This window comes from Platalea leucorodia (assembly GCF_965183815.1).
Source record: "Platalea leucorodia genome assembly, chromosome: 5".
NCBI classification, from domain to species: domain Eukaryota; kingdom Metazoa; phylum Chordata; class Aves; order Pelecaniformes; family Threskiornithidae; genus Platalea; species Platalea leucorodia.
The window spans coordinates 42,228,071-42,248,612 of NC_138827.1; the positions used below are offsets into that span (position 1 = coordinate 42,228,071).

Here is a 20,542-nt window from a genome sequence, read left to right on the forward strand (position 1 = left end):
CATTTAATATTTCCATTGAAACTTACAGACGCCAGAAGAAGTGAATATACATCATCATGGTGCTGGTTTATACACAAATATACACATTTTGCACTGCAAAACAAACCACTTAATTGTACAATCCTCTGGATGCACTTAAATGACTAAGGTAAAAGGTACAAACTATCTTTAACAGCAGAAGTATGTAAGTAGTCATTAAAAAAGTGTATTTTGTATGTTACAAATACCTGCATGCCAGTTCTTTATTGGGCCACCGAATAAAAGATGGCACAGAATGAAGCTGTTACATGATTCCAGCATTTGAACCCCCCACAGCAGAACAAGCTGAATAGACTCAGTCTACCTAAACGTAAATTTCTGCACAGTCTTACAGCTGTAAAGTATGATCAGTAAAAATGAAGCGGCTTTTAGATGTTGCGATACTTTCACTAGTTTAACTGTTCAGATCCTTATCCTGTTTTATGCTTGGTGGCCTGTGGAACGTAATACTGACAGATGAATAGAAAAGTCAGGGTAACCAAGAGTGAGAATTTTAAATTATAATTTTATACTTTCAGCAAAATAATTTAGCATCTTCCTTTAATATTAAATATATTTGTAAGTCTATATGCACTTCCAATAAGCTGGTTCCAAAACTAAGCAAGCTTTTAAAATCCAAACTGTAAGGCAGGATTAGTGAGGCGGGCCTGCTAACTTAGATGATTCAACTGGACAGCCTCGCCCTGCTCTCCCGCACTTTCTGCTTGCATCATCCTTTCTCTGAAAGGAGTCAAGAAAAGTATTTATTCCTAGGGAAGTGTTGTCTCTCAGGGAACGCTGGAGCGTACATTTCATCTGTTACAGAGCCACGCTTGTCAATTCCTGTAACAAAAAAGTGGTGCACTTAAGTGGGGTTTTTAGGAAGCCTACAGGGTCTCCAATCCACCAAGAGAAAATTCTGCACAGCCCAGCGACTTTTAACTGCAGCGTTGCTCCCGCTGAGGCTGCTTAAAAGTTTTCTCTTTTCTTTAGGCTTAAGTATCCTGAAAAGTCATCCAAGTCAGCCAAGATGGCTTTCTCAAAGCAAACCAATTCACACTGATGATAAACTCGTGTTCACAGTGATACTTTACTAATACATTATTACAGGACACCCCAAAATCTCCCAGATGGTTAAAAGAGGACTCTCTCTTACTTTAAGAACCCTGTCTGCTATCCAGGAAAATAGGCTGAGGCCGGTGTTAGCGCAGCTTTTGGTGACGGCTGGGCTTTTGGTGGTAAGTACGGTTTCAGGTACTCTGTAGAACAGCAGAAACAAGATACCATTGACAGAACCGTAACTATCGATACCCTGCCAGTACATTTCAAATAAGCTCTTGTTTTCCTGTTTCCATACGTACCTGTGTTAAGTGTATTTTGACTAAGCCCTCGTAAAGGAATGCTGTCATCTTTTTTCTTGAAATATTTTGAGTCCAGCCCCAAATTATCACCACTAGAAATAAAAAGGCCAATTATTATTAAAATTTTAAACAACTGTCATTAGTTAGCAGTGCATTAAGAATGGGTGTGGATACAGCCTCATGCAGAAAAATCTTAACTTGAAGTGGAACTACTGCCCGCCTATGAGCTTTGTCATTCAAAGGTGAACCATCGCTGAGCAGGTTAAGGACAGCCTAGAACTAACTTTGTGACTGACCCATCACCCGAGAGCCTCAGGTCTGCCCCTGAGGGACAATGAACTTTTGTTCCTTGGGACCCCCTCCTGAAGGCACAGCTCTTCATGTATTATCTACAAGCCATGCTTAGTGAGCAATTAAGTCTGCCACAACTTAAAATGCATTAACATGCTGATGGAGAAAGGCAGGTCACAGAAGTAGCTTGCTACTGGAAATGTTCCAGACACACATAGAAGACAAACAAACAGCTCTATAAAAATAATAATAAAACAACACTAAAAATGCAACAGATGACACTTACTTCTCCTTATTTGCTGGCTGGCTAGTTGCAGGCACTGCCTGAGCTTCTGAGCATCGACTCAGTTTAGAAAGCTGCGTGTTAAACTGAATCTGCAGAAACGTAAGAGTTGCAGGTTAAAAGAGAGCTACTCCGGGCATGACGGTCCCCCAGCGAGTGCGTTCGGAGGGTGAACTCCTCAGGGATTACTGCTTCTATACGGTGCACAGCTCTTCTGTGCAGCAAAGCATGCAAGAACAAGCAACCTACAACCAAGCACTAGCTATTTCTAATAGTGATAATGTTCAAGGCGGGGCGTTTAAGAGTACGAGGATATACAGTAAACGTGCATTTTGAGAAGTAATCAAAGCGTAACGTTTTGCTATTTTATGCTATCACGTTCTTCACCAAACAGAAAAGTCAAAGCGCCTGCCTTTGGTACCGGGCATTGTGAACTGACGTTTCTGTTGTGTGCTGGCTCTGGGAAGTTCTGGAAGGCATACAGAGGAGAAAAGGGATGACCGATGCCTGAGCTGGGAAAGGATGGTCGGTCAGGCTGTAAGAGAAATAGAATACATCCAGAAAGGAGAAAAACAAGTCTTGAAGTAATTGTTTGTAAAGATTCAGAATTCCAAAGTTAACAACTAACCACAACTACAGAGGTAACGCTCATTTGAGTCTTCTGATGGGACGAAAAAATGCCACTTTTCCAAGATTCACATTCTGAAGGAAAACTCTTAACTTTTTGTAAGTTAGATGAGCTGAGCACTCTTAGCTAATACTTATAAGCTCATAATAAGCTACACACCCTGTAACTGATTAATATATTAAATGTATCTCGCTATAAATCAGAGACCTCTGCATGAATGTGCCCTTCCACTGCTGAATAAGCAGCTCATCAATTGCCAGGTGACAACAGACACCTGTACACACAGGGACAACAAAGAGTAAGAACCAATAAGCTATGGAATTTAACAAAGATAGTAGGTCATGTTTCTTACCCCTTACTTTCACGTTTCTAAATATCACTAATAAGAGTATTCAAATAGTACACTTTCTTTTTCAACCTATACAAAGATAATTAGTATGTAAGTTAACCTCACAACACAAAAATGCCTTTTTTTTTTCCTTCACCCTGCGCTTCATCTTTTCCAAGCTAGTTTTGCTTTGGTTTTTTGTGTATTTTAATAAATGAGAGCTTAGAAAATTCTCACTTTGAAGGCCAAGGCATCAAGCAGCACCCAACAGGGTATTACGTTGTTAAAAAAAAAAAAAAAAAAAACACAACCCCCCCAAAACTAAACGAAACAGAAAAAACCCCCATACCCCCAAAACCATAGGGCCCAAAGAAGATGAAAGCACTTTCTTTTTTCCTTTTAAGGGCATATATTTCAGGAAACAATGACTACGTCATAACCACATTATTTACAGTTGTACCTTACCATGCCATGAGGTGAAATGGCAGTCCTAACACCACCATGTGTAGTGGCAGAAGTCTCCAGCTTCTTTGTCATCTGAACTTCATTCAGCTGTTTGTTTAACCAATTGATTACTGAAGAGAGAAGAAAAAGGTCAGGCTCACTTCCTACCTCTTGCAAGCTGTTTAAAACAGCAAGTAGCCCTTCCTCAAAAAACACGACAGTTTGGTGGGCTATTTTTCCTCTTTGAGCTCAAGCAAGGCTCACGAAAAGCCTTTTTCTCGAGGCTTCCCCCACCCCTACGTGCCATCCTGGTCCTTCCCCTAGAGTCGCCCCCCCCCCCCCCCCCCCCGCCCACCACCCCAAGCCACCAGGAGCGCCAGCTGTGAAGGAAGCCGCCCCTGCTTGCGGCTCTAGGTTGTTGCGTACCCACTACAGGCAAAAGCTTGTTTTCCAAAAGCAATAAATCGCAGCTCTTCACAAAAAAAGAACACAGGTAAAGCAATACGGTTGCTTCCATTAATTGTCAGTAGCAGCTAGATCACTGTGTCCTTTTTACAGACAGAGAAATGAAATTGTATAAACCTACCGTTTTCATTGGTTTTCAGTAACTGCTTACTTTCTTCTAGTTTTTGTATTGTAGTTTCTAGCTGTTCTTGTAGCTTGCAAACCTGCAATATTCCCATAATAATTATAACACCATCAGGAGGTACCACTACTTACAAACTGAAGAAAAAAGATAATATAAATAAACAAAAAGGATCTTTGAAGTTGTTCTAAAAATATTTAGAGAAGTTTGAAGTCAGTTTTTTTACAAAAGCAATATAATTCTTCTAAAATAAGCCCTACTTCTAGCTAAGGTTTCGACAAGATGACAGCCAGAAACCTTTCCCACTTCAATTTTTCTGTGATTAACTAATGCAAGGACTCTAAGCAGAGAAATATACTTAATGGAAGAAAAAGTTCACTCTGTTCCTGTTGTTGCCTCCTTCACCAGCTTTCACATGAACATGCCCTCTACAGCATGTCGATTCATCCATCACCTTGCTTTGTACTCTTAACACAACTTTAGTTTTATTCCGTATGGATGGATGGCTTTTACAAATCAGTTAAACATGAAAAAAATGAAAAAAGTTGGTTACACGTTTAAACAAACATGTTAACTAAGTAAAAGAGTGCATTTTATTCCAGGGAAAGATGCAAGACCCTATTGTTGAAAATAAGTAAGTTAAAAACCAGAGAACCCAACACACTACACACAATAGCATTTACAGGACAGAGGGTTAACCTATCGCAATACCTCCTGCTCTTTCATTCGAAGAGATTGTCCCGTCTCCTGCAATTCTCTCTGCTCTTTTTGAAGTCTCTCTTCTTTTTCTGCCAATAGTTTTTCCTGTTGAATTGTTACTGTATTTTTCAACTTTAATTTACTCATTAGAGTTTTCAAATCTCCCTGTAACTTCTTGATAATTTCATTAGCCTATTAAAAAAAACAACAATGTATCAGAAACACCTAAAAATAAGGAAGACATTTCATAAGGATAATGGCATGTTCAAACAAACCTTAAGAAGTTCAGCTGACAGCGACTTAATTGTTGTCTCTAGTTTTTCAATATGGCTTTGTTTTTTCTCTGTACTCTCTTCCAGTATCGCCTTTAAAAGATTATTAAAAATATTATAATAAATATATGTGATAGACATCGCTTATTATTTCAATTAGAACCTCAACAATTCTCTGAGAACTAATCCTTACGAGAAATTCAGGCCTTGCTTTTCAGTCAAATTACATAGGATCTCAATTCATCCCTTTTTTTGTTTACAAAAAGTACCACTAACTTTACGCCAGTACCACAACATTAAAACAGTAGCGACCTTTGTAAAACTGAATCCGGTATACTTTTGATGCCATAATTTAGAATCTTTAACGACATTTGCAAGCTTACTTGCTGTATTCATAAAAACTGGTCAGCTGCTCATCTATAGAGACTGCAATTAAGAAGGTTCTACAGAGCTTTAGAGAAAATTATTTTGGAACTTGAAGGAACCTTTTGTTCTTGTGTCGCATCTAATACTTCTTTTGTTCTAATTACTAGCTGATCTTTATCTTTGATCTCTTGTTCCAGAACAGCAACCCGTGTCTGTAGCTGATTAATGAGTTTCTCTTTTTCGTGACATTCAGCATCCAGAGTAGTGTTCTCCCGACGCAGCGACAGCACCTCCTGCTTTGCTCTTTGACATTCCTAGAATGTTGGGAAGGAATTTTATTTATTTATTTATTTTTAAGAAAACCCGTAATAGTAATTTAAGCAGATATATCTAAATAGTAAGCATAATGTGGAATGAAAAGGAGCTGAACAAACTTAATATGCTGTATTTTCTATTACATGCAGAGGCAGGCAGCGTTAATGCTCTAAAAATAGTAAGTTTGGATACGGGAATTACTAAGTCATACATCTTCTATTCCAGAAAGCTTTGCTTTCAGTTCTCTGACTGTGGAGTCTCCTTTGTATCTCCTTTCTGTTAGATCTTTATTGATGACCTCAAGTTCCGACAGTCTGTTCTGCAACTGTTGAATACTTTTCTGATGCAAATTTTCTAATTCCTTTTTCTGTTGTTCATGCTGTTGTTGGTACTGAGCTTGTGCCTATGAGAAGCAAAGAAACTACGCAGTTAAGTGAATCTGAAAATTAAGCCAAGAAACTATTCACATAGAAGAATATTGTGAATTCTTTTCTGTTGTCATACCTGGAGAGCTTTTTCCTTTTCATTTGTCAGCTCCTGTGTGTGTTTGTTTGTTAGAGCTGTAGTGTATGATGTCCATTCATTTTTCAGTTTGTCCAGTTCTCGGCTCTTCTCTGACAAGCTCTGTTTGACAAGGCACAGAGTTTTAAAAATTTAAGCATTTCAGTCAGTACTGAATGATTCTTTACTGTTACTTCTTAAACAGGACATGGAATTATTATGAAAAGTCTAAATTTCAGCATCTAATTTGTGCGTGCCTATAACAGACAGACTTCTGTACAAAATAAAGTAAAATTCTGGTTTAGTACTGTAAGAACTAAATTTTGAGTTGCACGCTTTACTCATTCTTAAGAAAAGCTACAGTAGACTACTTTTCTTTTCACTCACTCCCAAGTCAATTATCTTGGCTAGGTGGTGGCTAACCAACCGGCCCGCAAGAAGGTACGTTTTCCACAAATTAAAAAAAGTGCAACTTACAACAGGAAAGTTAAAAATTTACATTACCTGTTGAGTGTAGCTGAGTTGTCTGGTAAGATCCTCTTCCGTTTTTCTAAGCTTTTCTTCCAACATCATTTTGTCTTCCTGTGTACAAATTGACATCAAGCCAAATCCTTAGCTCCCAAAATACAAGCCATATTTAGCTTCCATTTTATCAGCATACTCTTCCTAAGCAACCACATACCCAGTATATTTGTGGAAAAATCATCTTATTAAATCAACTTCATATTGAATAAGATTAATTAATACATTTAAAAGAAAAAGCATTAGCTCACAAGGTAAAAACCCTGAATTAAATTCTTACCAAGTTTTTATAAGGAAATAGCATCTTATCATAAAGATTGGTTTACAAAGGAGTTGCATGAACAACAAATCAACTGAAGTACTGTAAATTTATATTAAAATGGCTTATTAGGTGGCTATAAACATGACAGCACAGTAGGAGAGACACAAATCCCAGGCTATGAAACCAAAACAGACAACAATCAAACTATGAGACCATTAATTTCTCATTAAATAAAACCTAGCATGCTACCAACGGCATCAACATTACAATTTTAATTTGCTATTTACAGCTGCTAGCCCTTTGAAGTCCATAAAGCCTTAGAATTATATACACAGGCATGCTTTTCTAAACCCAACTGCCGAACAAAGACACTGCAAGTTTACAGTATTTTACTTTTGCAGTTGATCTGGCAACCGGCACAAGGCTGTGAAGCACACGACGCCGAAGCATTCAGAAGCATTCGACAGCTGCAGATTACATGCACTGCATGTGTAAAATACCTGTTTTTCTGCCAGTTCAAATTATAGCACTTGGTTGAATACATGTAATACTTTAATTGCTAGAATAACAGTAACAATTTAGTTTCATAACATGCACCCAAATAACTGCATGCAATGACATATATGAGTTAAAATAAACCAGAGCATACAATTTGGTACATCCTTTTGAAGTATTAAGACTGAAAAAATGCTTAAGTACACATAGCATCAAGGCCTAGTTGCAGCTATGACAAGCCTTCATTTTACCTTAAGGCATTTCAAACAGCTGGCTAGAAACTTCTTTATTTCTGCATCATTTCCTGGTAGGAATTTTAGAGAGAGATGGGTAAGATGTTTAAAAGGGTTGGTCTCCACTACATTTAAAGAGACAGGTGTGTGATCTAGAACAGATGCTGAAGAAACTAACTGCAGCAAAAACCTAGGGAAAATCAAAAATAATCAAATGTTTAGCTTATTTCTTTCCCTGAAACTACCTGTAGATCCTACAAGCTGTTTTCAAATAAAATACGTTTTTATATGTGCAATAAAAGGCTGCCCAGTTTTTGTTTGAAAAAGAACTAGGAAATTCAATCCCTATGTTGTAATTAATACTACAAGTATCAACTAAAATGCTTGCACCTTATAAAAATAAATGTACAAAACTAATCAGTTTGTTTATTTGTAAAATTTTCAGAAGCCCATTCAGAAGTCCCAAAGCCATGTAAGGCCTTTGTAACCAAGTTCAAAAGGAAAACAGACTCCTGACTTAGGTATCCTATAACCTAGTAAAATTCATAGCCCACAGTACATACTTCAGGAAATGGCCTGACTATTGGAGTGGAGCTAGGTACTCTGGGCAGGGCTTTCCTCAGTACCCACACAAACAAATAACACATGAAAAGGCCACTACAGGGAAGAGTGGACCTCAGGCCTCCCCCCTCACGTATTAGTATCTGAACACTGAAATGAAAGAAAAAAATCCTTGTCAGAATGCTTTATAACTTTGCCTTCTCCTGTGAAACAGAACAATTTACGCCTCGGTCCATCAAATTCAGATTAGCTCGCCAGCATTAGACTTAAAAAGAAAAAAAAAAAAAAAAGGACCAATGCTGCATCCTCTCACTTCTGCTAGCTTGTGAAGCTTGCCAGCTTCAACTCAGATGGGGAGACTATTACTAGAAATCAATTCCACTGCTCCGTCCTCCTGAGACTTAGGTTTTGTCAGCAACATCCACTGACTGATATCCTGATGCGTCCATGGAAAGGTTAAATTATTCTCATTCTACTGACACTTCTCAGTCTGAGTGGCTGACAAGTATTTTAAGACCTCACCACACACACACACACACACACACACACACAGAGTAATACGGCACACACTTATTACCTACCTCGGGATATCTTTGTTCTGTTCCTGAATGCATTGCTGAAGCAGATCTATAAATTTTTGTGGGAAAGCAGAGAAGTCTACCAAGAGACCTTGCTGGGATTTTAAACTATATAAACAGATTGGAAAAAAATATATTAACAATATATAGAAGTGTCATTTATTTCTTATAAAATATTTTGTTTAAACTAGTGGAAAGAACTAATTCTGATCATGTCATTGAAGTTTGCTAGCATGTTATTTTCAATCCTGAACACAGAAGAAATGTGATCACGTCTTGGACAATAATCACCAGAGGACATTTTTGATTTCAAGAGTTCTTGCAAATGGACTGCACTAAGGAAAATAAAAGTTACTGGCAAAACAAACGTGCTCCTTTGAGTAGGCATCTTCCTTACAGCACAGAGTGGTAAGGTTATTCGATAGGGGCACACAGAAGCAGCAAAGGACAATGAGGGGAGACACAATCATTATCAAGACTTTATCTGCCTACTTGTTTATTTAATTGCACACCTTCACCAGAGATGCAGTCAACTCAAAGACAGAAACAGACATTCAACAGTGTATGCACAAAGCCATACCTTGTGTAACAACACACTTCTGCACATCTGTTTTACAAATACTATTTTACTTTTGCCTTTTGAGCCACACACTGATCACATCTGTCTTTAAAAAAAACAAACAAACAAGAAAAAACCCCCAAAAAACCACCACAAACAAAACCAAAACACTCAAACAACAAAGCAGAAAACTCAACTGTTCATGCCTGGTGCCCAAATCTGATTATCAAATTTTGAGCAAGTAAAGTAAAATGAGACCCAACAGTACAATTAGTATGCAAGAAACCCATAAGACAAAGGCTCAGGTCTGTGAATCCACATCCACACAAACAGACTTTCCTCTTGCAATTATTTCTTGAACTAGTTCACACACTTATAATACTCTATAAAAAGTAGTTACGATAAACAGAAGATGCAGGCAGTAATATAAACTGTGGTAGTGTAGCTACGCAGGGAACTTAACATCAGGATTCTGTCACTCATCTGTATAATCTTGAGCCAATCGCTTTCCTGTACTTGGCTGTTTCACCAACTGGTCAAAGAGAACAATACTGCCAAAAATACTGACAAAACTCCACAAGTGAAAAATGCCAAAACCTAGATTCTAAGATAGGCCATTCTAAGCTAAAAATATTCCTTCATTCTTTTTTGCCATTTAGAAATGTTTCACAGACAAGACATTACAATTTCACTTACCTTTGAAAATCTTCCTCAGATATGACAAGGTTATAAAGGAAAAAAGGATCAGTATCATCAGTCAATCGAACAGCTAAATCCTGAAAAGACAGATATTTAAATATGATTTAAAATACCATAAACCATCCTGTAGGGTTGTTTAAATATTGTAAACCAATATTGCAAACAGTATTTAATGTTTTTACTGTTTAACCAAAAATAAGATAGAACTGTGGCAACTAATTCAGAAGGTGGAAAACATTAACATTTAACACAACTTCAAATATTACAGTGGGGAAAAAAAGGAAAACTATTTCTCACAAAAACAAACCAAATAAAAACCTTCACCTTTGAGCAGCAAAGGTTTCAAAATTCAATGTGTCTTCACCATTTCACAGAAATAAAACTATTCGCTAGTTTTCCCCATCATGAAATAGAGCGTAGCACCAGCAGTCCACTGTAATGGATCACAAACACGTCATTCCATAACTGGAAGTTTTACAGAGCATACCGCTCCTAAAAGTTTAAGACAGCACCTTCTGAAGAGTTTTTATATTGGAATACAGAGCTTCGCAAAGCAAACATAAAATGGATACAGCTGAAGTCCAGTAGGCTTGTAAAAAAAATTGTAGCATTATGCTGCTTAGCTTTTAAAAATAAACTCATTTGTTTGCTGGAGATCTACACAGTGTTTTGGAAAAACTGCCTTCTCTGTGAAGGTTAGTCTTTCATTACAAGGCTGGGGTTAGGCAAAACACCTGGTACATTAGGCCTAAGCACCTGTTCTCTATAACGAGGCTCAAACCTGTGTGAAGAATGTAATATTCCCTTAGCAGAGGAAAGAAAGTAAGTAGAAACCTCACAGCTCTTCCAACCTAAGTGAAGTGTGACCATAGCACATGTACACATATGGAACTGAAACAAGTTTCAGTAATTCAGATACTTGTAACATTAACAAAACTCTCAGCTGGAGATGTATAAACAAACAGGGATTTATATAAGCAGCTAGCTTATGTTAAAACTAATGCCACCCCAAACCAGCTAGGGCAGGTTGTTGAGTAAGAGAAGAACGCCTGCTTGGTTTGATGTCCCATTAACTGATCCAAGCATTTGAAGTTATCTTTTTAGACTGATCGCTCACTGATGTACCCAACTGGATTTCCAGGCTCCTGCTGACACAGGCTGCAACTTGGTACACAGTTCTTAACTGAACTGCTCCTTCACACTTAATATTATCATTGTCACAGTCAGCAGAATCTTACAAAAAAATGCTGTACTCCTCTACAAACAAATCTTTACTCAATAATACTATAACCAACTAATGACCAATCTTAACATCATGGTAGGTGGATGTACAATTCAAGCGACAGATTAGACATACAACAAAAAAAGATTTTATAACCTCCAGTAGTAATCTCATTGCTATTTTTCCTGAGAAAGAAGATTTTTTTACTGCAAATTTAGTATATTACTTCCTTCCTACCCCCACTGGATGAATTCCAAACATCCAAAGACTAACACACTTATCAATAAAAACCAAAATGTTACATCCACATACTAGTTGTCATTTTTGCTAGTTAAGATGAGGACTTTGCAAAGACAACTGCTGCTCTACATTCTTAAATAAGTGTTGAGTTTATCTAAGTGAGACTGCTCTGAAGCTCTAACTCAGGTTCCTCTGAGGGTCTCCAAACACTTTTAATTTGCAAGTTTACTAAGACCCATGAACAGCCAAACTAAAAGATAGGGCTAAAAACATTATAAAACAACCACCATACCAAACCAACTAAATTACTCAAGAAATTATATTAAAAAGAAAATAAGGTCAAGTGACAAACGTACTAAAATCCCATTTTGCTTTTCCTTGGCCTATTTGTCCTCTTATACAATGAAATTCAGACAATGCTTAATGAATGACACAAATATAACTAATCCACAAACCTTTTTATGAACAGGATTAGAAACTGACAGTAGCTCAATATTCACTCGAACATTTAACCTCCTGTATACAAAAAGATGAAACTTAGTAACAAATCAAGAAAACATTCTCCAAATAACATGTGTTCATAGCCACATTACAGGAATCAGATGACATGTAGAAAACAAAAATTTAGGCAGAAATATCGAGAAGGTTCCTATTGATGACTACTACTAAGATACCCGAAAGCCCCAGAGTTTCAGTTATCATTACAGGTCCTCAGTCAGCTCAGGTTTTTTTCTTGCTTGTTATCCACCAAACTTTAAAGAGTAAGGCAGAAGTTTTGCAACTTTGTCCGGAAACTAGAACCTGTGGAAAAGCCTGCTGAAATTTATTAAGGATTGCTGAAACTTTTGATAACCATTTATACAGTACTACCTTGTCTTCATTTACTTCTTGTTGAGTAATCCGAGAAGTTACTTGCATTACAGAATACACCCCCAGACATCAGCCTTTCTGTGCCTTCTAATGCAGGCAAGCCAGAGTAGCCCTAACTCCTGCATACACTGTCTAGTCCAGATAGGACCTATATTACCGAGTTATTACTGCACTATATTTTGAATAAACACTTCACATAAAATATTCCTGGGCTTTCCCAAACCCCAGTGCTAAGCCACGCACACACGCACACGGGTGCGCCTAAATCGACCGATCCCTGGGCAGAAACCGATCGGGAGGGACGCCTGGGCTCGACCGCGCCGCAGGGGCAGTAACGAGGGAGCTGAAGTGCTCCGGCGGCCGCGGTGAGGCCGGCTTCAGGCTGCGAGGAGGAGGCGGCGGCGGCGGGCCTGCCCGCGGGGCAACCGCCGCGGCCTGGGAGACGCGCAAACAGCGGCGCGGCCGGCCGGCCCGGCGGCGCCGGGGGGGCCCGGCCGGGGCAGAAATCCCGGCCCCCGCGTAGCCTGCAGGGGAGACGCGCTTGCCCCCGCGCCCCGAAAGCGTTTCGGTAAAGCCACCGCCGGTTTTCTCCGCTACCAGCGCCCCTTCCGCCCCTCTCCCCTGGCGAGGCGCCCACAGCAGCCGCTGCCGCTCTCACTGACCACCTCCAGCCTTGCCGCGGCCAAGTCCCCTTCCCTCTGCCCCCGAGGGCCCCGCCGTAAGCAGCCCCACGGCAAGAACAAGGCTGCTCAGCCCACCGCCCGCACTACGGCGGGGCCTCGCCTCTCGCCCAGCAGCTGCTAGGGCACAAGGCAGGAAGAAAAGAGAGGAGGAAGGAGGCCGTCGCTCGGCAGCCCTTCTCCTAAAGAATGCAATAAAGCTTCCGCGCAGCTGGTGAGGAAGCCAAGTCAGAGCCCACCGCCCCATTTAAGCCAGCCCCTCACCTCTCCTCGCAGCCCTGGCACCTCACTTGCACACACACCGGCCGGTTGAACATACTCTCCGCCGCCATCTTGCGCTTCGAGTTTGGCGCCGGGCTCCCGCGGAGGAGGAGCCTCAAGATGGAGCCGAGGCGGGGGCCGCAGGGGGTGCTGGGACGGAAATGGCGGCGCCGCAGCAGCAGCCGGAGCCGGGCCGGGGGTCCCCGGTGCCAGGGCGATGTGCCTACTTCGTGGAGAGGAAGAAGCGCTTCTGCAAGATGATCCCGGCTCCTGGGAGGCGCTTTTGCGGAGAGCATGGGCAGCACGAGGTACTGGGCCTTGCTGGGCGGAGCAGCAGGCCCGCTTCTCCGGCCCGGGACGCTGGGCTCCTGGGGTCAGGGGAGCCCCGGGCTCCCTGGGAGGGGCCGGGGCGGGCGGGCGGGAAGCCCCGGCGGCAGCTGGGGGGCCTGGGCCGGCATGGCCGCCTGGGCCGGCCTCGCAGCGGGGGCGGGAGAGGCAGCGTCTGCCCCTTCCCTTGAGCCCTGGGTGCGCTAGGGCCGTCAGTTCAGCCCAGCAGTAACACTGCCATTACGTTATAGGTTTATTCTTTTAGGATCCACTTAAATATTAAATTCTTGTCTCAGTTTCTGCATTCCAGTTAACCCACCTACCTCAGAATAGATGTCTTATGAAACTTAGATGTCCCTCAACAGCTTTTCTAAAACGGGAACACTGAATGCATGCTGAAGTGTTGTCTAAAACTTTTCTTTTATAACTAGGAAGAAAATGACAGAAAAAGAATTCCGTGTCCTCTTGATCCAAAACAGTAAGTATATGTAAATGCTTTTCCTATACTTTGTCAGAGTTCACATGATAAATGCTGATACTTACTTTTCTTTCCATTTGGATTTTAGCACTGTATATGAAGACCAACTACAAAAGCATTTAAAAAAATGTAATTCAAGAGAGAAGCCAAAGCCAGTAAGTGCAGTGTAAATTCAGCGCTATTTCCTCTCAGATTTAAGGCCCTAAACATTACAGCTCTGCAGAGAATTTATCGTGCTGACAGCAGCTGGGAACTGGAGGACAGCAGTCTTAGCAAGCCCTACAGTAAGGACGCTATGGAAGTTGAATAAGTACTTGCTGAAATGGAATTCACATTCCACTCTCCTCACCTTCTATGTCCCGTCTCACTGTACTTCAGTACAACTTTTCAGTTCTCTTAGTTACAAACAAAAATGCTGAATTCATTTTTCTGAAAAACGTTCTCTAGGAAGAGTCGCTCACAATGCCATTCCTTTTAGAGGCCTGGTGAGAGATTGTCCTCGGAAAGCAAAACTAGCAGGGAGGCCCTAGGCGTTTTCCTACCTCTGTCACTCTGCTGCCCTGGCCAACAGCCCGCTTCACGCAAGCTAGCAGTGAGTTATGGAAAGCTAGGCTGACAGCTGCAGCCAGTGCTGAGGGAAGGAATAGAATGTATGTCTCAACAGCTGTTTCAAGAAAACAGAAGATGGCTTTTTTTATTGTCTGCCTTATCAGTATTGCACCTTTAGTTTTACCTAGGAAACCTTAAAATGGTCTCTGGAATCAGTCGAGTAAGCATTGACAGCTTAATGCTTATGAACATGTTCAATCTTGTCAAAATGTGTCAGAATGGTCATTTCTGCTGGGGATTCAGGATCAGACTATAGGAAAAAAAAATTACTTGGAATATCTTCTTTTGCAGTGGATTGCTATTGCTATGTACCTTATGATAAAAACACTGAAGAATTTAGCTTTTTGCTTCCTGGTAACTAACAAATTCAGTTTTCTTTTCATTTTTAAAGGTCTACTTTGTTCAAGATATTAATGCAGGTTTAAAAGATGTAGCAGAAATACCAGAAAAACAAGTGAGTACATTTATTTATTCTAAAGTTCAGTCCCTACATAACATGTTGCAATTTATCATATGACTAAAGAACTAGCAAAAATAAAAACGTCTTGTATTTATGTGTGGTGCTGTTTTGTTTTTTTTTTTTCCTTAAAAAGGTACCTCTCTCTTCTCTATCCAAAGAAGAACTGGAGAACTTGATAATTAAGTTGAAAAAAGCAAGTAATGGTGAGCTCAATACTTAAATAAGATGTTTTAAATTGAATTGATTAAGTATTTCATTGTTATTTTTGTTGTTAGATATCTGTGAAAATGTGAGACATTTGGCACTAAACGCATCTGAAGTAATTATCATCAAGATGTAGGCAATCCTCCAATAGCTAAATTTTACTCAGAAGAATGAACTAGATAGAGAGAATGATAAAACACTGATCTTCTGTTCATATAGCTCATTTCCCTTCCTTTTGCGGTTTTTGTTTCCCACTCAAATAGCACTACAGATAACAATCCAGCACTGTTGTACACATATGATGATAGATTTATGCTGCCAACAGACTATTTTGTTAGTGCTACAAATTGAGCTCATGTCTGACTATTGTAACTTGTGTGTTGCAAAAAAAGAAACTCTTGAAACTGGAAACCTATATCTAAAAGTTTTGCCTTGGCATGCAGGCCTGGAACTTCGCCTTAAGGAACAAATACTGTCCCACCAGGCTTTACAAGAAGCATTAAATGACCCAAAGAACGGGGAATCTGCTTTCAAACACTTGAAACAACAGGTATGGTCGCTGCTTTACTAATAGCTATAGATGTTTTTAAACGTGGAATTCTGCCGCTGTAAATTCGAGCGACTATCCGTGCATAATGCTAGTTACTTCATATGGAGGAAATGTGATATGCTCTATAACTCTGTACTCTTCAAATAATAGCATATATATATATAGCCTTTGAATGGCTGCTTTGTTAAGTGATAGTAACAAAACTTTATTAGGATACTGAAATAAATTACAAATTGCGTGGTGTTCTTCTGAATTTTTACTTATATTAACTCATAATAAATCTAAGCTACAAAAGGTAAAATATTGTATTTGCTAAAAAGTAAAAGGAATTTTTTACTTTTTCTGTAAGAGCTGGTCCTAGATTTCCGGGTTGTGTAACAGATGCATAAAAAGGATTGGAGAGCCTGAGTTTACCTTCTGCCTTTTTAATGTATATTGAACAGCAGGAATTTTAAGGGAGATGGATTGCATACTGTAGCAAAATGGAAAGTTTTGGGAAGAAGATTTAAAAAGTGAGACGTGTCTGGTTTCTGTACTTTCTTTCCGTGCTCTACTTTCCTATGTATTATAAAACATGTAACTGCATCAGAGAGAGAGGGCTCTGCAGGCACTGATGCTTCACAGAAAATCCAGTACGGTACCCATATTTTGGATGGCTACTTCAAGAATCAGCAGAGAACAATATTATCATGTGTACCTGATCCCAAGAATCCATTCCAAAAACTTCTGGTGGAGTTCTGTGAGCAGTGGAAGAAGGGCAGGGTGATGCTGACTAGCCAGAATTTATAATCCCTTTCCTCTGTACACACAACATCTTCTCCCTAATCTCTCGTGAAAGCAAAGACTTGAAAAAGTCTTTTGCAGTTTGGTGAAGTAGTCATTTTTCTATCAGGCAATACAATACACAGTGTATATGTTCGCTTGGTTCATAAATAATATTTTGATGTTTGTAGGCTTCTATTTTAGGTAACATGGAAAAATTACATTTACTTGGTCCAGGAAGATGTTTTGTTGAGTTTGGAGCTGGGCGGGGAAAGCTGTCTCATTGGGTTGATGTTGCCTTACAGAATGTTGAAAATATTCAGTTTTTGCTTGTGGAAAGGGCAACTACAAGATTCAAGGTAAGAGAGGATGTTGTTACATTAGCAGAGTATAATGTTTAAACTGTTGTCATTGAAGCTGTTAGTATTTGCTTTTTATCTTCAAAAATAACATAAAGCCTATGAAATGTTAAGAGTTTTGGAAGTGTGATTGTCTACATTCTATACTTTGCTGGTAGAAAATTTATTAGGAAAAAAAAAGTCTTGGTGTCTGATGTTGGAAATGTGCAGATGTTGACTTGACAGGAAAAAAGTCCAGCGTTAATACCTGGAGCAAAACTATAGTTATTAGTGGCCAGCCCTACTGAATGATCTTGTTCTCTTTACACAGGTGGATGGAAAACATAAAAGGAGAGATTCTATATTTGAAAGGCTCCAAGTTGATATTCAACACTTATGTTTAAGTAAGTTCCTTCTTGGCTTGCATAATTCTGAAGGAGAGGCTTCATTTTAGACTCTGAATACTGGAGTTCAAGTCAATTCGTACGTAGCATGCTTAAATGTACTTGGTTTTGAAGATTATTCTCAATGGTTGCTTGGACACAATGCTGTGTGTATATACATATGTATACACACACACACACACACATATATATATTAAATGGGGATTTAAAATCTTCTGCTTTTTATACGCTTATAGGACATCATTATAGGTGAGAAATACCAAAACAAAAACATTTTGAAGGTTTTTTAGAACTTGCAGGATTAAACACCTTTGCATTGTTTGTTTTAGGTGTGCGGAACAAAGCAAGTCATGCATACCATTGATATGCTCTGTACATCAATACTGTAGAATTTGTGGGAACACCTGTCACCAGGAGATGGATTAATGTCACATTTGCATTTCATAGGCAGTATAGAAAGGCTGAAATGGTTAAATAGATAAATGTAACTATCTTAGCATAAATGCAAAATTCTAGAGTTCTAATACTTCATTTTAATAAAAGGCAAAGTATTTATATTACTATTTAGCTGGAGCTAATCTCTGGGCCACAGATAATTCTGTTAAGGAAAATCAGCCCAGTGTTCTTGGGTAATCATTTTACTGCTATATAGCAGTGTTGCTGCTCAGAAACAAAATCATATTGCTTCATAACAGCATTAAAATACATTCTTTGCCTTTGGACAAGGTTGAGTTGTTTAAGAAAAAGAAGAATATGCTTCTCAGCCACAGCATCCGATTCTCTTCATTTGTTTTAGAAAGAGAAACTTTCCTTTTAATAGCTTCTAACTCTATGTACAGACCACTGTATTTTTAGTAGTGGTAAACATTTATTTCTTTTTTAAAGTATGCTGACATTATATTATCCAGAAAAAATATTGCCCCAACTGTAATAATAGAGGTTCTGGGGTTGTTGTGGATTGTGTGTATATTTTCTTCTTTTTTTTTTTTTTTTTCCTCCTTTTCCCTTCCAGATAAGGTACCTATTTTGGAGAAGAAAAAACTACCAGTGGTAGGAATTGGGAAGCATTTGTGTGGTGCTGCGACAGGTGTGAATTATCTATGTGTTAACTGCAGAAAATTAGGATACTAAATCTTACAATCTGAATGGAGTGATCTTCCAAACTGTCCTTTTAAGGTTTTCTTGCCCTCTAACCCTTTGTTGGTGAATGTAGCAATTATATTCTAAATATCTATTGACTTCAGTGGAATAGTAAATGGATAATATGTGCAAGGCTACTTTAGACAGAAGTAAAACCTTTCTTGTTTTCTATAGAGTAGAACAAAGAATAGTGTATGGCAGTGTGGGTCATGTATGTGTAAACTGTTGAAAGTACTTTTTTTTGTTTGTTTTTTTTTTTGCCTCTACTCTGAAATATTTTTCTTTCTACATTTGTATTGGCTGTCTGAACATGTATCCCAAGCAAACAAATAAGAAAAATGTGTTTCTGTCCTGATAATTTTCAACTAAGACACTTTTTCTAATGTTATATGCCTACTAAGTAGAGACAGACATCTCAAATGTGACACCTATATAGGTACTGTTACAAAGATGATACAGTTAAGCATTTAAGAAGTACATGTACATATTAAATAGATTGTGTCCTAGATATCAAACTTTTAGAGCAAATACTTGCATATGTTACAGGGAAGAGATCCTCATACAATATGCCAGTTTGTTAAGTATTTCACATTCACTTGTGTAGAAAAAATATTCAAGAGGATAAGCCCTTAGTAGCTCCAGAGGTCTCATAATGTTAATTTAGCATTTAGGGTTTTCATGTTTTCAAAGCATGCTTGTAACTTTTAGTGATCCTTAAAATGGCTTTTTGGCTTAGTTTGTGATGTACACTTTTATTATTCTTCGTGGGAAGTACATTCCCAACCATGATACAGCCTGTATAAATAATGGCGTGGTGTTCATCACTCTTTTTTTCGGGGGGAATGTCTGTTTTTTCCCAGATCTTGCTTTGAGATGCTTGGTTGAAAGTTACACAACTTGCTGTGATGGAGAAAATGAAGAGCCTGCACCAAAACGCTCTAGGAATGAGGAGACAGAGGTGGCTTCTAACAATTGTGCTGATAATGAAAGCAACAAAGACAACTGTAAGCCTGTAGCTGGAATTGTTATTGCACTGTGCTGCCATCACAAGTGTGACTGGACACATTATGTAGGCAGAGAGTTCTTTAAATCAGTAGGACTTGGACCAGTAGAATTTCATTATTTTCAGAGAATGAGTAGCTGGGCCACTTGTGGCATGCGAGAAACCACAACCAAAGCCTCTACAAGTGAAGAAAGCAAGGATCACACTAACGAGACAGAAGAACATGAGCAAACATTCAGCAAGACAGAGAGTGGTTCCGATACTTTACAAGGGTATGTAATTTTTTTTCTAGCAAATGGACTCCTGCAGAAAAGCAAAATTTTGTACAGTGGTATATGAAATTCTTCTGGGTCCTCAAAATGACTCATTTATCAAACGTTTTAATTATTAGATTTATAAAAATATTCTACTTTAAAAATACGATTTTCATGGACATACACTTCAAAATATTTAAACAGTCATGCTTGCCTGAATTGAAATGAACTTAGAGTAACTTAAATAGTTTTTCTAAGCTTAACTACTAATGTTGATTAACAACACTCTTCTTCTGACATGTTGTTCATTGTCTTCCTCCTTTTTATGAAACTAGGATACTTACTGTTGAAGAACGAAAGGAGATAGGTTGCCTCTGTAAACTGCTCATTGATCATGGACGGATTGAATATTTACAACAACGAGGATACAAGGCTGCACTACAGTATTATACAGAGTCTGCTGTATCCTTGGAGAATGTCCTGTTGACAGCTGTCCCAAGTTCATCTTTGATACCAGAGCCAACTACATGACAGGAGATAGATTTGGAATTGGTAGGGAAAAAACCTGTAAAACTTATCTGGATTATTTTTAAAAAGCTAATTCATTGCTTACAAAAAGACCTGGTTTAGCCTTTCCTGTACCCAGGAAAAGGTCTTTTATTTCCCAGTTTCACTGGGAATTACAAATATGCAAACCAGTTCTCATCAGTGGAAAAATAAAGTCCCTAAGAATATTTGA

General features: G+C 39.0%; 2 protein-coding genes across 4 annotated transcripts; one reads left to right on the plus strand and one right to left on the minus strand.

The window, feature by feature from the left end:
- Positions 1–771: 771 nt before the first annotated feature.
- Positions 772–13,577, minus strand: SASS6 (SAS-6 centriolar assembly protein). Of its 3 annotated transcripts, none has more exons than XM_082314305.1 (18): positions 13,278–13,577; positions 11,919–11,979; positions 9,999–10,078; positions 8,747–8,851; positions 7,623–7,794; positions 6,597–6,674; positions 6,096–6,215; positions 5,803–5,994; positions 5,396–5,590; positions 4,914–5,003; positions 4,651–4,830; positions 3,940–4,021; positions 3,375–3,484; positions 2,393–2,488; positions 1,957–2,045; positions 1,380–1,471; positions 1,175–1,277; positions 772–861 (listed from the first exon to the last, which is right to left on the minus strand). In XM_082314305.1, the coding sequence occupies exons 1-17, from the start codon at positions 13,568–13,570 to the stop codon at positions 1,192–1,194; spliced, it is 2,121 nt and encodes a 706-aa protein (XP_082170431.1). In that variant the 5' UTR covers positions 13,571–13,577; the 3' UTR covers positions 772–861; positions 1,175–1,191. The 3 variants fall into 3 exon arrangements, with proteins under 3 accessions (XP_082170431.1, XP_082170430.1, XP_082170429.1); XM_082314304.1 differs by having other exon boundaries at positions 2,375–2,488; XM_082314303.1 differs by having other exon boundaries at positions 2,366–2,488.
- Positions 13,578–15,914: 2,337 nt separating this feature from the next.
- On the plus strand, positions 15,915–20,536 carry TRMT13 (tRNA methyltransferase 13 homolog). The gene is made up of 5 exons (XM_082314309.1): positions 15,915–17,023; positions 17,334–17,406; positions 18,419–18,493; positions 19,407–19,821; positions 20,139–20,536. Exons 1-5 carry the CDS (start codon positions 16,874–16,876, stop codon positions 20,332–20,334), a joined length of 909 nt encoding a protein of 302 aa, XP_082170435.1. The 5' UTR covers positions 15,915–16,873; the 3' UTR covers positions 20,335–20,536.
- The last annotated feature ends 6 nt before the right edge of the window (positions 20,537–20,542 follow it).

What these genes read in the sequence shown, in the direction of transcription:
- TRMT13 (XM_082314309.1), top strand. Translation starts at nt 16,874, where the DNA reads ATGGAAAAATTACATTTACTTGGTCCAGGAAGATGTTTTGTTGAGTTT. An exon ending in GGGCAACTACAAGATTCAAG is followed by an intron (nt 17,024 to 17,333) that starts GTAAGAGAGGAT and finishes CTCTTTACACAG; the next exon opens with GTGGATGGAAAACATAAAAG. An exon ending in GGTTCCGATACTTTACAAGG is followed by an intron (nt 19,822 to 20,138) that starts GTATGTAATTTT and finishes TTATGAAACTAG; the next exon opens with GATACTTACTGTTGAAGAAC.
- SASS6 (XM_082314303.1), bottom strand. Translation starts at nt 13,570, where the DNA reads ATGCTCTCCGCAAAAGCGCCTCCCAGGAGCCGGGATCATCTTGCAGAA. An exon ending in CTAATCCTGTTCATAAAAAG is followed by an intron (nt 10,079 to 11,918) that starts GTTTGTGGATTA and finishes CTGTCTTTTCAG; the next exon opens with GATTTAGCTGTTCGATTGAC. An exon ending in CAGAACAAAGATATCCCGAG is followed by an intron (nt 7,795 to 8,746) that starts GTAGGTAATAAG and finishes GATTTTCCCTAG; the next exon opens with GTTTTTGCTGCAGTTAGTTT.